The sequence below is a fragment of the Phascolarctos cinereus genome, unplaced genomic scaffold (genome assembly GCF_003287225.1).
Source record: "Phascolarctos cinereus isolate Bilbo 61053 unplaced genomic scaffold, phaCin_HiC Scaffold_2;HRSCAF=192, whole genome shotgun sequence".
Taxonomy (NCBI): Eukaryota; Metazoa; Chordata; class Mammalia; order Diprotodontia; family Phascolarctidae; genus Phascolarctos; species Phascolarctos cinereus.
This window is the reverse complement of record NW_027555625.1, coordinates 89,401,901-89,416,680: the sequence shown is the minus strand read 5'-3', so window position 1 is coordinate 89,416,680 and position 14,780 is coordinate 89,401,901. Positions and strand designations below refer to the sequence as shown.

The window sequence follows — 14,780 nt, the reverse complement described above, 5'->3', positions numbered from 1 at the left end:
AGGGTTATGATCAATGGATGTCATGAGGAAGCAAAACAGGGGCCTGAACTGGTCTGGTCACAGCTGCACCAGTCATAGGTCTGGCCATGAAGAGGTGGGATTTCTTATGATGTTTTAGGGATGCCATCTTGAAACAGCATTTGTGGGGAGCAGGATTATGTGGTTCATCCCTTTATGAGATGCTGTGGTGGATAGATGCACTATCACACACGGGTGGGTTCAGGTCCCACCCCTGATACTAATGGCCCCAAGTAATACTCTAAGACAAGGGTTCTGAGCTCTATGAACATATTTTGTTCTGTTTGTTAAAAAATATTCTGATTACTGTATTTCAATATAACTGATTTCCTTTGGAATCCCATGTAGTTTATTTTATGAATTGAAAAACATTCTTCTGAAAAAGGGCCTATAGACTTCACTGGATTGTCACCAAAGAGGACCATGACCAAAAAAGGTTAAGAATCCCTCCTCTAAGACTAAAAATTGTGGAACAGTTGCTGATGTGTATCTGGAAAGGGAGTTTCTTCGTTAGGGAGCTCCCCACCTCCAAGGAATCTCAAGTCCAGACCAAGACAGCAAAAACATCTCGATTTGCAAACCAAAGGATTATGAGACTAGGAAGGGCATAAAGAACAGCAAAGCTGAAACAAACTTGAATCCCCAGGTAAGTTGGTGTATCAACTTTCTGGATGACACATACCATGGTTCAGCTTGTTTGTGTCTCTTGGCCCATCCCACCCAGACAGCCAAGTGTGAGGTCCCAGGCAAACCCCTCTGCAGGCTGAGCTCCTGTTCACTCCCTGCCTAATGATAGAGTCAGAGGGAGAGGGAAAGAAGAGGTCTCTAGTCTTGAGTAAGGGGACCTGTGAATTTTGCAAATGCAAATACAAAAAAAAGATGATTTTTCATTTTCATGAGCAAACCTTGCTTTGTCTTTGCTGAATAATAATGTTTAATCTTTTCTCCCTGAAAACCCTTAGCCTCATTCCACTTTTGGGCCTCACAGCCTCTAGCTGAGGTTGCTAAGGAATATTCCTGCTTCATATTTAAGGAAATGTAAGGGATGGCTTCCTTAGAAAGAGAAAGCCAACAGAAACCAGGATAAGTTTGGCATAATAACAATAGTAATAATAATATGGCTAACATTTATATAGTACATTAAGATTCGTACAGCTGCTCTAATATTATCTCATTTGATATTAGCTAGCATGTATATAGCACTTTAAAGTTTGCAGAGTGCTTTACATGTTACCTCCTTTGATGTTAATAATAATAGCTAGCATTTATATGGCATTATAATGATCACAAAGTAATTTATATTTTATCTTATTTGATGATGATGATAATTGCATCTTAAAATTTACTAAGCATATTACATTATATTTTTTTATTTGGTCCTCACAATAACCTTGGGAGGTAGGTGCTACTATTAGCTTCATTTTTCAGATGAGGAAACTGAGGCTAAGAGAGATTTGGTGACTTGCCATAGCTAATAAGGATCTGTGGCATAATCTGAACTCAGGTCTTCCTGATTCTGAGTCCTCCACTGCATCACCTAGAAATAGTTGTCAAGGAGTGTACTGTTTCTGCATCCTCAGAGAAGAGGCCCAACCCAGGGAGTTTTACATTCTTGTTTCATTTGTTGAATTTTCAGCCAGGCAAGTCTCAGACTATCAGACGTGGTCATAATGTATTACATAAAAGTATTTACTGGTATTCTTACCTGGTAGTTGAGGTCCCTGATCTCCAGAGTGTTGGACTGGCCACTGTATGTGAAATACAGACTGTTGTCATTTTCAGAGAAGAACACGCTATCCTGTATTTGTCGGAAATAAAGTATAGGTTAGAGGGTCCTTTCTGGGCTAGTGAAGAGGCCAGAGGGAAGGGGGAAATATTGGGCAAAATACCTAGTAATATTGTATGGTTCTCCATTCAAGGGTCAATGGGGTTGATATGTACAAGTGGTGGCCAAAGGCTTTCTGCATATCATTAACTTCATTATTGAGGAAGTCCTTTTTCAAATTGGCTGCCCACAGAGCCTAATGTTAGTCCTCTCCATGGCAGGAAGCATATGGTAGGGCAGCCCTCCTTCTGACTGATATACCTTCTGACAGGCTGAACAAGAGCAGTCAGGATGCTGGCTGTATAGCAGGTCACTGGCAGTAATAAATCAGGGTAGAATAGTGAAGGTAAGAGCCCTAGGACTGAAATTGGATGAACTGTATTCAAATTTCAGCTCTGCTACTTACTATGTGAAGGACAAATCTCCTCTCTCTGAGCTCTGATTGCATCAATTTTTAAAATGATGGGAATGAATTTTGGAAAACAACTTGGAACCATGCCCCCAGAGTCACTAAACTGCCCTGCAAAATCATTACTAAGCCCATTACCTAAAGATATTAAAAAAAAAAAAAAGGAAAAGGACTCATGTGTGCAAAAATAATTCCAGCAGGTCTTTTTGTAGTGCCAAAGAACTGGAAATTAAAGAATTGGCCATCAATTGGGGAATAGCTGAACCAATTATGGTATATAAATGTAATGAAATATTATTAAGCAGTTAGTTGGCATTGTGGATAAAACCACAATCAGGAAGATCTGAGTTCTACTCCTAACTACATGACCCTGGGAAAATCACTTAACTTCTCTGGGAGTCAGTTTCATCATCTGTAAAATGGGGATAATGTTAACACATATATTACAGGGTTCTGTGAAGATCAAATAAGATAGCTTACATAAAGTACTTTGAAAAACCTTAAAGTGCTTATATAAATGCTAGCTGCTATTATTATTAAGAAATGATTAAAGGGATAGTTTTAGAAAAACCTGGAAAGAACTCTGTGAACTGATACAGAGTGAAGAGGTAAATGACCACAACATTATAAAGAAAAGCTTGAGAACCCTAATCAATGCAATTACCAACCATGATTACAGAGGACTGATAATGGAACATGTTTACCCTCTTCCTAACAAAGAGAGATAATGGACTCAAGATGCAGAAGAAGACTTACATTTTCAAATATGATGAATGTGGGAATTGGCTCGACCACATATTTGTTACAAGGGTTTTAGTTATTTTTTTTTTGCTTTGTTTTGTTTTTTAAATAAGATGGGGTAGGAGGGGAAGTAGGGGGCAGGGATAAGATAGACCAAAAAAGAGAAATAAATGAAGGTCATTGAAGCATTTTTTAAAAATGCACAGAAGAGATGAAAAGGAAGGCTAGAAGGGATTCCAAACAAGCAGGATAGTTTTGAAAGTTACATGTTGAATTTCTTATACATCTTAAAAGAAAAGCAATTATACATAAAAGAAGTTCACAATTTTTGTGCCCAATACTTTTTCTATTCAACCATGTATATGGAAATGCTTATCTTATGTTCAGAATAAAAATTCAAAACAAATTAAAATAAATAACATTAAAATAAAATGGGGGGGGGCTAGACTTCTAAATCTCTAAGTCCTATGGCTCTGGAAAGTGTCATCTGCCTTCTTGTATTAAGGGTATAGTCTCCAGATGGGAGAAGTACCCAAGCCAGCTCTCTTCCCAGGGTTTAGCAGGGAGCTGGCAATACTTACCTGGAGATGGTTCTTTCTTTTTCCTGACTTGGGATTAAGGATGAGGAGAGGTTGAAAAGATAGTATATAAAGAGGAATAAATTTGAACAGTTTTACCTCAATACATAGTGTTTGTAAAGACACCATCCTATGAGAAATATCATTTTATTCTGTCCCATAAAGAACTCAGCCTCACTGGAGCACCTTTGGTTTTTAAAGGAAGCAAGGTATTATCACTTTTGAAAGAAAATTGTGTTAGGTGGACAATTCTTAATGATGTAAACGATCCACATATATGGGTGCTAAATTTTAGACAAAATGGTTATTCCAAATGTCAATCTTATCATTGAAATTATCACTGGAGAAGGCTATCCCCTGCCCCCAATCTAAGAAAAAAAACATCTATTTAGGTTCTAGCTCTCCATCACATGAGCCGACAGGGCATAGTCAGTAGAGCTTTCCTCGGGTCCAGTCAGTCAGTCAATTAGCATTTATTAAATGCCTTCTATGTTCTAGGCCCTGTGCTAAGCACCAGAACTAGGAAAGTTCTAGGTTCAAATCAGGGGTTTGATGGAGCCAGCTCTAATTCCCTTTCGCTGTTCAATTCCTCAGGAATCAGATTGCAGAGGGTTTAGAAGAGAGTGAGAGGAAAGTGTGTGAAACCGCAAGTTTGGATGGATTTTTCAGACTTTAGCTCAGAAGGGTATAGATACTCTGGAGCCACTCTCCCGGGCCCCACTGGCACTGGCAGGCTGGGGTCCCAGGGCAAGGCTGCTACATTTACCCTCAGGAGGCTAGGGGTTTACCCTGAGAGGGCTGGGGGGTGGTTTTCTAGTACTATAGCTCAACAGGTCTCGACTAGAGTGATGTTAGTGTGATATCCATTTTAATTAGCTTTTAAGAAGTTATTTTCTAAGATGGTATAGGAAGTACAGTCAGTACAAAACATCCTTCCCTCCCCAAAAGTCTCTGACACTATCTGATCAAGATTGACTAAAAGCAGAAGCTCTCTGGCACCCTTAACAACCTTGCCCTGCCCCTTGCACAGGGCATTCATCTCCACCAGTAAGGAGAGAGTCCCATACCAATGGGGTTGGGACAGTGATTTCTTTGAGACCGGGGTTACTTAAGCTCCTACTAAAGCAAGAATAGTACCTCCTCTCAAGAAGCTTACATGAAGAGACAATATGCTAACCACTATGTATAAACAAGACACATACACACATATAAACTGATGAAAATCTCAGAGGAAAGGCATTAAGATTTGGGGCATCATCTTACAGAATATGTTATGTTAGCTGAAACTTGAAGGAGGCTGGGGAAACTAGGAGGCAGAAATGAGAGGGAGATTGGGGTCAAGGGTACACTGAAAGAGGGGTTGGCTTTGGCAGGAAGATAGGCCATCTCATCATAAGAAACTTAGTAAAGGAGGCAAGATGGAGAATAGTGTTGGAAGCATGTGAGATGAGCAGGGAGAAAGAGGAAGTTCTCTACTAATGGCCTTCTTCTCCGATGAGGGCATACCATGCTGAGCAGTTCTGTGCCAGTGTTTCCCATGTCACACAATCAATTCCAAAGATCTTCAGAGAGACCTTGAGAGTGTCCTTGTATTGCTTCTTCCGACCACTATGTGAGTGCTTGCCCTGTGTGAATTCTCCATAGAATAGTCTTTTTGGCAAGTATATGTTTGGCATTCAGACAATGTGGCCAGCCCATCGGAGTTGCGCTCTCTGCAGTAGAGTTCAGATGTTTAGCAGTTTAGTCCAAGAAAGGACCTGTGTCTGGTATCTTATCCTGCCAGGTGATCTTCAGAATCTTCCTAAGCCAATTCAAATGGAAATGATTTAGTTTCCTAGCATGGCACTGGTGTACTGTCCAGGTTTCACAGACATACAATAACAAGGTCAGCACAACAGCTCTGTAGACCTGCAGTTTGGTAGGCAGTCTAATACCTCTCTTCTCCCACGCTTTCCTTTGGAGCTTCCCAAACACTCAGCTAGCTCTGGCAATACGTGCATCAATCTCATTATCAATATGTACATCCCTAGAAAGTACCAAGGTAAGTGAATTTATCCATAGCATTCAAAACTTTTCCATTTGCTGTACCCAATGGTTGGTGCAGTGTGGTGCTGGTTGATGGAGCAATGGTGTTAATTGTTGGGCCAAAATTAGGACAAGCAACAGAGAAATGATCCATACTTTGTTGCATCTCAGCTTCAGAGGCTGCATTGAGTGCACAATCATCTGCAAACAAAAAATCATGCACCAATATTCCCTTCAGTTTGGTCTTGGCTTGTAGCCTTTTCAAGTTGAAGAATCTACTATCAGTGTAGTAGCTGACCTTGATGCCATGTTCATTCTCATTGAAAGCATTTGACAACATGGCTGAAAACATCATGCTAAAAAGCATGGGAGCAAGCACACAGCCTTGTTTCACTCCATTGGAATAGAAGCAAAAGAGATAAAACAAGGGGGAAAGCGATTTGAGAGTTGAACTGGTTTCTCCAAGGAATCAAGAGGAGGAGAGGAGGAGGGAGGAGCCAGTGTAGGGATGGTAGCCAAGGAAAGTACTGAGGAGGAGAATCACAATGAGGGCAAAGAACAGAATTGGTAGTTGTAAGGCATAAAGAAAGATGGAATAATAAAAGATTATGGTCAGAGAAAGAAATTTTGAAGTTCTATCAGATTCCTTCTCTCTTAATACCAAGCTGGGATTATCTGTACTGAGAGAATTGTAGTAATTGGAAGGGAGGTAAGACATTTTGGTACAAGACATTTTGGAAGGGAGGTTAGGCAGGCCTGGATGGGGGCTGAATTTGGGGATTTAGGACAGTATGAGGGCCCTATAGTGGAGGCAGTAGGGAGGAGAGGAACATGGAAAGGTAAGTGGGAGGATGCCAGACAAAAAAAAAAAATTCACATTTTTTTTCTATGCCTGGCCCCAAATCTAGGAAATGGGGAAGAAATTTCTTGTCCTTTTCCTCCTTCCTGCACAGTATAGTACCCTGCTTCCAGGACCCACAACCCAGGCTAGTCTTATTAATATTAGAATTAAGCTGCATTGTGGGCTAGATAAACTTTTGTGAGCTGGCCTGGAAATCTAGCTATCCTTTATGCTCTGGTTTCCACGGGGAAATGATTGTCAGTTCCTAAACAACCATCTTTTAGATACAACCTTTGTATAAGATGGGAATTGCTTCTACTCCAATCTGTACTTGCCTAGGGTTCATTCCTGAGGTTTTGACAAATTATCTGTATTCCTAAAATACTAAAATATCTATTCTACTGACATCTTAATCAGCATGGCTGTCAGAATGTCTCTTGAATTACTGACGTGTGACATGAGAGACAAGCAAAAGTAAATTTATTTGCAGGTAACAAGTTCCGTACTTATTGTACTGTGATTCTTAACTTCTAATCAAATCTCCAAGCTTGGGGTAAGGAATGATACTCAAAAAATACAAGAGTAGCTGTTTTTCACACTGGCAGTTAGGTAAGTAACAAACATTTGTTAGGGACTTACTATGTGCCAGGCAGGCAGCTATGTGGCACAGTGGATAGAGCATCAGACCTAGAGTCAGGAAGACCTGAGTTCAAATCTTGCATCAGAAACTTACTGGCTATGTGACTCTGGGCAAGTCACTTAATCCTGTTTGCCTCAGTTTCTTCATCTATCAAATGAGCTGGAGAAGGAAATGGCAAACCACTCCAGTATCTTTGCCAAGAAAATCCCAAAGGGGGTCAAGGAGAGTTGGACACAACTGAACAACAGTGTGCCAGGTACTGTTTGAATCACTGCAGCAAAAGCAATAATAGGCCCTGCCCTCAAAGAGCTTACATTCTAATGGGGGGAAGACAACATGTAAGTAGGAGCTGAAAAGCAGAGGAGAAGAGGTACCCAAGTGCATGATGGGAAAGTCTTTAGAGTCATAAGTGTAGTCAAGAAGGAAATGAGGTGCAGGCAGCTTGAGCCCATCCCCAATGTTGGAGGGCCCAGAAGGAACTCACCACTGGGAGGAGACCAGTAGGACCAAAGGGATAGCCTAGGGTGAGAAGACTCCAGGCACTGAGGGATGTACTGGGGTGAGGTCACTAAAGCATTTGCTACAGCATCAATCTCCAAACGTTTTTAATCATGCACTTTTAATCAAGCACCAGTAAAATATGTTTTGAGCACATACCCTAGATTTGTGAATATTTATTTATAAATTATATGCATGTATGTGAATTTAAATTCAGTTTATTTCAACACATGTTTTTAGTGACTGTCAGTTGAAAAAGACACTTCACAAAGACATGCAGCTCTAAGTAAAAGAACTGAATTGGTAGCTGAGCTTACTAAATCTTGATTCTCATTTTTCAATCCCATGCACCAATAAAGCACAGGTTTGCACTGAAATTTGACTAGTAAATTTCCATCTTCCCTGATGTCAATCAATTATTTATGCAAATTAATCTAAAAGTGTTGCTTTTTTATATTTTTACCAAATGGGTTCATAGTCTATCGAAATGCCTCATTTGGAAGATTTTTTAAAAAAAATTCAACCTCCAAGTTTTAAAAGTGTGTAAATAAGAGTTTTATAGGTAACAAACATCATTTTCAGCAACAAAATAACATATCAAAGGAAACCTTTCCAAATAAACATTTTCAAAATACTCTCTCCATAGTACATTTTCCCTCTAAAAGCAGTTACCTTCTTACTAATTGTTAGTATCTCACCTTTGCCAGATATCCCCCTGCTACATCTCCACTCTCCAAACTGGACCTCCAGAGACCCTGACTAAGAGGAGCTGAGACAACAGGCTAGGCATTCTCCAGGACCATGCCGCTTCCTTTTCACTAGTTAGTTGGTACCTACTTGCCTACCTTCCACCTCTTGCTCTGAGAATGATAATCAATTCAGTGCTACCATTGCCTCTGAAAAGGTCCCATCAGTGGGCTGACCTACTATCCCACTTGCCATCTTTGTGACTTTCCAGATTAGAATTCTCTTTCCTGGCCACCACTCTCATGTATGTGTTGTCTCCTCTCTTCAAATATAGGCTACTTACAGGGAGGGAGTGTCTTGCTTTTATACTTTTATGCACCCAGTTTAATACAGTGCTTGGCAGATAGCAAGCACTTGATAAGATGTTATTCATTCATTCATTCATTCATGTCCAAGATACATATAGAACTAACACATATCTATGAAACCAAAAGCTATTCCCTAATGGATAAGTGGTCAAATGATGTGAACAGTTCTCAAAAGAATTGAAAACTATTAAAAACCCATATGACAGATTGCTCCAAATTACTAATAATACAGGAAATCCAAATCAAAACAACTATGATGTTTCACAAACTGGCAAAGATGACCAAAGATGGAAATAGCCAACATAGGAGAAGTGGGAGAAGTGGTATACTGAGAGACTTCTGGGAAAGCTGGGAATTGGTCCAAACCATTCTGGAAAGCAATTGGGAAATATATTAAGACAGATAAAATATCTGTCAAAATATTCATAGCAGCACTTTTTGTAGTAACTGAACTGGAAAGAAAGAACTGGATGCCATCAGTTGGATGCGGTTAAACAGATCTGTTAAATGGGGATGAGGCTGTAGCATTTATCTCACAGGATAGTTGTGAGGCTCAAATGAGAATATTTGTGAAGTGTTCTACAACCTTTGAAGTGCAACTAAATGTTAGCTATTATTACTTAAATGATTTTTATCAATATAATGTGTTTTTAAGTCACCTGGATTTCCTTCTGTATCCTTATAACAATTTTTTAAAAGGAAAAAAAATAGGAAGAAAAAAAGCCAATGAAATTGATTAAAACCTCAAAAAATCTGACAGTATATGGAACATTTCACACTCATGAGCTTCTTTTCCCCTCTGCAAAGGAGTTCGGGGAGATATCTCTTCCTATCTCTTCTCAGAGGCCAAGCATGTTCTTTCCTATTTTGCAACATTTTTCTTCCATTGCTTTGTAGTGGTTGTTCTTTATTTTGTTGGCATCATCATGTACATTATCTTTGTGGCTTTCTGCTTACTTCATTCTTCCTTCTTTCATGTAAATGTTCCCAGGCTTCTATAATCATTGCCACCATCGTTTCTTGCAATATGGTAAGATTCTATTACATTTGTGTACCACAATTTGTCTAGCCATCCCTCAATCAATGGGCATTTACTTTATTTCCAGTTCTTTGCTTCTATAAATATTTTGTTGTATATACCAAGCAGGAAAATGGCTAAACAGATCTGTAAAATGGGGATAATAATAGTACCAACCTCACAAGGCTATTGCTAGAATCAAATGAGACAACAATCATTATTATTATTATTATTTTTACATAATTGTGACAACAGAATATGGCACTATAAGAAATTGTAAATGGGAGGAATCCAGAGAAGCAGTTCATTTTTATGAACCAACACAAAGTAAATGGAACCAGGAAAACAATAAATGCAATAACCACAGCAACGTTAATGGAAAGAACATCAACAACATTTACACTGAATACGATATAATGGTAATGGCTAACTTCTCCTGAAGAAGAATTAAGCATCCATTTCTCTCCTTTCTTTGCAGAGGTGGGGAACTAAGGATATGGATCACTACACATATTGTCAGACTTGATTCATGGGTTGGTTAGTTTTTCTAAATTGTTCTTTTTTCTTCTTTATTATAAAAGATGGCTCTCTGAGTAGGAGAGGAGAGAGGAATATATTAGGAAATAAAGGTGATGTAGAAATGAAAGTTGTTTTTTGGATCTTTTTTAACATCTTCTTTCCTTTGAAGGGATTGAATGTGTTATTTTCTTTTTCTTTTTATAATATTTTGTAGGTAGCATACTACTGACAGCCACTTGTCATCATAGAAAAGGTCAGCAAATTTGAAACTCATCTTTGGAAAAGAAAAATGCATAACATCTTTCAGTTCAACGTCTTTTAAGCACTTTTCCAGGAGATAACCAGCGAACCTGTATGTGGAGAGAATGTTGGCAAGTGTAATGTTTGGGGTCAAGGGGTAAAGGTTTTTGGAGGGTTTGTGTTTATTTGTTTTGGCATCCTTTGACAAGCAAATACCTCATGGTGAAATATTTGCATTTATTCCAAATAGAGTCTAGAACGCAATAAGTGTTTTTGTCTTTATCTCAGTCTCTTCTTCTATTTTAAAAATGTATTTTTATCAATATATTTAGTGTTTATAATCATCTACATTTGCCAGAGTATCCTTTTCCATCTTCCCTTCTCAGAGAGTCATTCCTTATAACAAAGAATAGATAAGGTGGGGAAGGGGGGGGAGAAAGTAATTCAGCAAAATTAACCAACACAAGGAGAAGCATGCCATTATGTACAGCATTCCACCCTCACAGTCCTCCACCTTTGCAAAAAACAGAGACAGGGGGACAGGTGAATTCTCTTGTCTCTTCTTTGGATCCACGCTTATTCATGAGAATTACGTAGCATTCAAGATCAATGGTCTTATTATTGTTGTATTCTCCATTTTCCATTGGGTTGGGTTTTTTGGTTTTTATTTTGCTTTTGTTTTCTGACCTGAACCTGTAGTTTCATTGATATAGGAAGCTGTATCACCCAGCACTTGTTCTGGAACTTGAGTCTTAGAGAGTTCCTCGTGACAGGGTATGGAATCTGGACACCCTCCCCACCTTGAACTTTCCCACAGATTTCAGGAACCCAGGTTCACTTGAGGCATCTGGTCCATCCCAGTCAATAATCCTTTTGTTGAGGGTTAGAGTAGGGAGAGCTGATTCAGGTGTGAAAGAATTCACTTTGACCTTCTCTGTAACCATTGGGAGCTTTATTTCTGAAAGCTTCACAGGCCTGAAGTTAGCAAGCAGCTAAACAAAGGCCCTGATATAGGACAAGACCGAGGTTTATATAGACAGAAAGTTATACAGCCTATAGGATGATGATGTATTTTTAGGGTTTCTTATGGGGGTTGGAGATTAGGGATCGGATAAGAACAAACTAGATAAGGAAAAACTGACACAGGATGGGGAAGATGAATGACAAGATAAGAAACAGGATAAGGGAGACAAAGGCAATTCTTTTAGTACAAGTTGTATGGTGTTTCAAGATAAGGAGAAAATGACTTGAGAAATTCTCAAGTTCCAGGATCTCAAGGTATAGGATGGGCTACCAGAATGAGCCTCAAACCCCCTCAGGGGCCTGGGAAAGTAACAGTTAATATTATTTTTAATCCTAGGGTACCCTATGTATCCACATCACTTTCAACCGTCCTTTCATTGTGGCCCTGACCCAGGCCAGCCTTTCATTCTCTGTTACCTCAGACCCAGTCCCTGAATTTTCCCATACATTTCAGTCACCTATGCCTCCACCCAAGGCATCTGTCCCAACCCCAGCAGACCTTGATCACTTAATTAGCTTACTTAACACTCCTTATTCCAATCCAGACCCCATCTCAGTTACCTGTGAATCACCCCAGGCTACTTGCCGTTCCTTAATCCAATCCAAATCTTCCCAAAATCTTTTTCCATATATAAAAAAAAAGAATCAGTCTTGTCCCTATCAAACCAGCAAATTCACTAGGAGTCTGGCCTCTTGTGTTGGTGTCACAAATAAACTTGCTACTTTGACTGGAATTCTTTCAAGGCAGACTCATGCCCTGTACACTTGCATTTCAGGGTTCCTAGCACCGCTAGATGTGCTACACCTTGGAGCGCTGAAAGGTTAAGGGGACTTGACCAGTGTCACAATTCACTATGTATTAGGAGGATTTGGACCCATGTCTCTACAGCTCTGAGGCCAGTTTGCAATCTAATAAGCCATGCAATCTCTCTCATACCTTTTTTTCAATATTCCTCCTATTGGTTGCTTCAATCATCAGTCTTGTTTTATGAATTTAGAGATTCAGTAAAATTTGTAAATATTGAAACAAAGAAGATGAATCTCTCAAACATTCAAACTGATGTGTGATTCCATAGATTTGGAAGTTTCTTCCACCAGTCACTCAACTGATGAGGATGGGATCTGGACCCCAAAAAGGAAAAGCCCTGGACTTTCCTCATAGGCTATAATCCCATCAACTGGCCTTTTGCTATCACCTAAATCCAATTTCCCAATTCTCTGTTACCCTTAACCTAGCTTAGCTGGCTATTTTACCTCCCTATGGCCCCCAGCCACTTCCCACCCTAGGTTCCATTCTCCCTTGGCCATATGGTCCACATCATGCATTCCAAACCCCTCATTTTATAGATGAAGAACCATAGAGGCTGGGGGCCTTGTTGAAGATCATACATGGAGGGGACAAGCTGGAACTCAAACCATAGTGTTTTACGATTTTCAGTCTGGTGTTCTTCCCACTGGCACCAAAGGGCTTCCTCCAAGGACTTTCCATAGAGAAAAGGAGGCTAGAAATGGCAGTGCCCATCCAGCGGCCCAGATGCCGACGTCAGACCAGCCCCCTTGCCCCGAAGGTGATGGGTTTGCACTATTAGGGTCTCTAAAGGCTGAAAGTCTCCGAAGCCTCATCATTTGTTTCTGGATTCATAAGTCTTGTTCTAGCTACAATTTCAGGCTTTGCAAAGAAAGGTGCAGTAGAGGAAGAGGCAACCTAGTACTATGAGAAGAGTGGTCACTCTTTCCATAGTTAGCGAACATGAGTTCAAATCCCATTTCTGATGCTCACCACCTACGTAACCTTGGGTAAGTCCTTTAAGCTCCTTGGGCCTCAGTTTCCTCATCCTCAGAAAAAAAAAGCGAAGTGGGGGAGGTAGTGAGGGTTGTACAAGATGGCTTCAGAGGTCCCTCTGAGTTCTAGGTATATGATCCTATGGGGCCTAGGTAGTATGGTGGATAGGGTGTCAGAGATAGAGTTAGGAAGACCTGAGTTCAAATCTGACCTGAGACACTTAATAGTTGCATAATCCTGGGCAAGTCACTTAATCCCATCTGCCTCAATTTCCTTATCTATAAAATGGGGATAAAAATAGCTGAGATCACATTTGTTAAGTGCTTTGAAAACCTTAAAGTACTCTATAAATGCTAGCTGCTATTATTATTATTATTAATTAACAGTTACATGGGTCCTTTGGTGCTAAGCCCCTCCCTCTTTCTCCAAATGCTGAGGGTGGTGGTAGTCCAAGTCCCTCTAATTCCTATCCTTGTTCACGTTTAGTCTCTTCCACATCCAAAAAGAGAAGTATAAGATCAGGCCTTTGTATACCGGCCCGAAAAAAAAAAAGTGACACAATTTGGGTGGATAATTGCTTCCTGTTTCCTCTCTTCTCCTTTTTGAAAACAAGTCCCATGTTCTGAACTTTCCCTTTCTCTTTGATCCGCCTGTGAGCTATAGGAGACATTTTAAGACTGATCATCATTTTGAAATTGATCCAGCAAAAGCCCTTTTCTTTATGTTAATCCATAGTCTTACTCTCCAGTACATTTCCCAGTCTGATGGTCACTTTTGCTTCCAAAGCATCATCAAACAAAACCAGGGATGTTTGGGTGGAGGATTCCTATATCAGCTCTCATTCCTCTGGCTACTAATACAAGCACAAAACAGTCATCACCCACTCATTCATAGTTGCCCTGGCCGGGGCAGGCTCAGAGAATGTCCAAGCATGACCCGAGAGTCACCCAGCCCACTCTTTAAACCAACTCCAGAGTTCTCTTCAGCCACCTTTCATTCCTGTGTTGCCACACAGGAGTTTGATGGTATGATCAAATACCACTTTCCTAGGGACTCAAGGACAGCAGAATTGCTCCAGCTGGGGAGGCTAGCTGTCTTGTTGATATGCTCAGTTTAAACTCTCTGAGACTCTAAGCAGGCAGACATATCTGTTCAAGACTTCACTTACCGAGAGATCCTGCTCTCTAGAGAGATTCTTCATATCACTCTGTAGGTGGAGGTTTTCAATCATGGTGCCTCACAGGGCTGGGTGGCACCTTCTTCTCTTTCCTCCTGTCTTATGATTCTTGGATGGGATGGCTACCCTTCAGCATGGGTGTCTCCCCTCTCTCTTGCTTGAATCCGGCTGGCCCTGATTCTACCTCCTCTTGCCCTGTGCTATCCAAATGTTTCAGGGGGCAGAGTACTAGCACACACAGGCATTTTCTTCCATTCTAGAGATAAGGACAATTTCCTGGCTAAAGGTACATCTGATTAAGAAAACTCTGGCCAGGCCCATGCTCCCCCTTACTCTAGTTGGTGAGACTGATTGTGAGAAAACAGGTTGCCTCTGGCTTCCTCTTCATTG

At 40.3% G+C, this 14,780-nt stretch overlaps 1 protein-coding gene across 1 annotated transcript in view; it reads right to left on the bottom strand.

Moving 5' to 3' along the window:
• ABCG8 (ATP binding cassette subfamily G member 8) overlaps nucleotides 1-14,596 on the bottom strand; it is a 45,059-nt gene extending 30,463 nt beyond the window's left edge. Inside the window, exons 1-2 of the mRNA XM_021001302.2 lie at nucleotides 14,382-14,596; nucleotides 1,724-1,816 (exon numbers count right to left, since the gene is read on the bottom strand). Coding sequence (XP_020856961.1) covers nucleotides 1,724-1,816; nucleotides 14,382-14,444 — 156 coding nt within the window. The 5' untranslated portion in view covers nucleotides 14,445-14,596. The remainder of the gene's footprint in view (nucleotides 1-1,723; nucleotides 1,817-14,381) is intronic.
• Nucleotides 14,597-14,780: the final 184 nt, after the last annotated feature.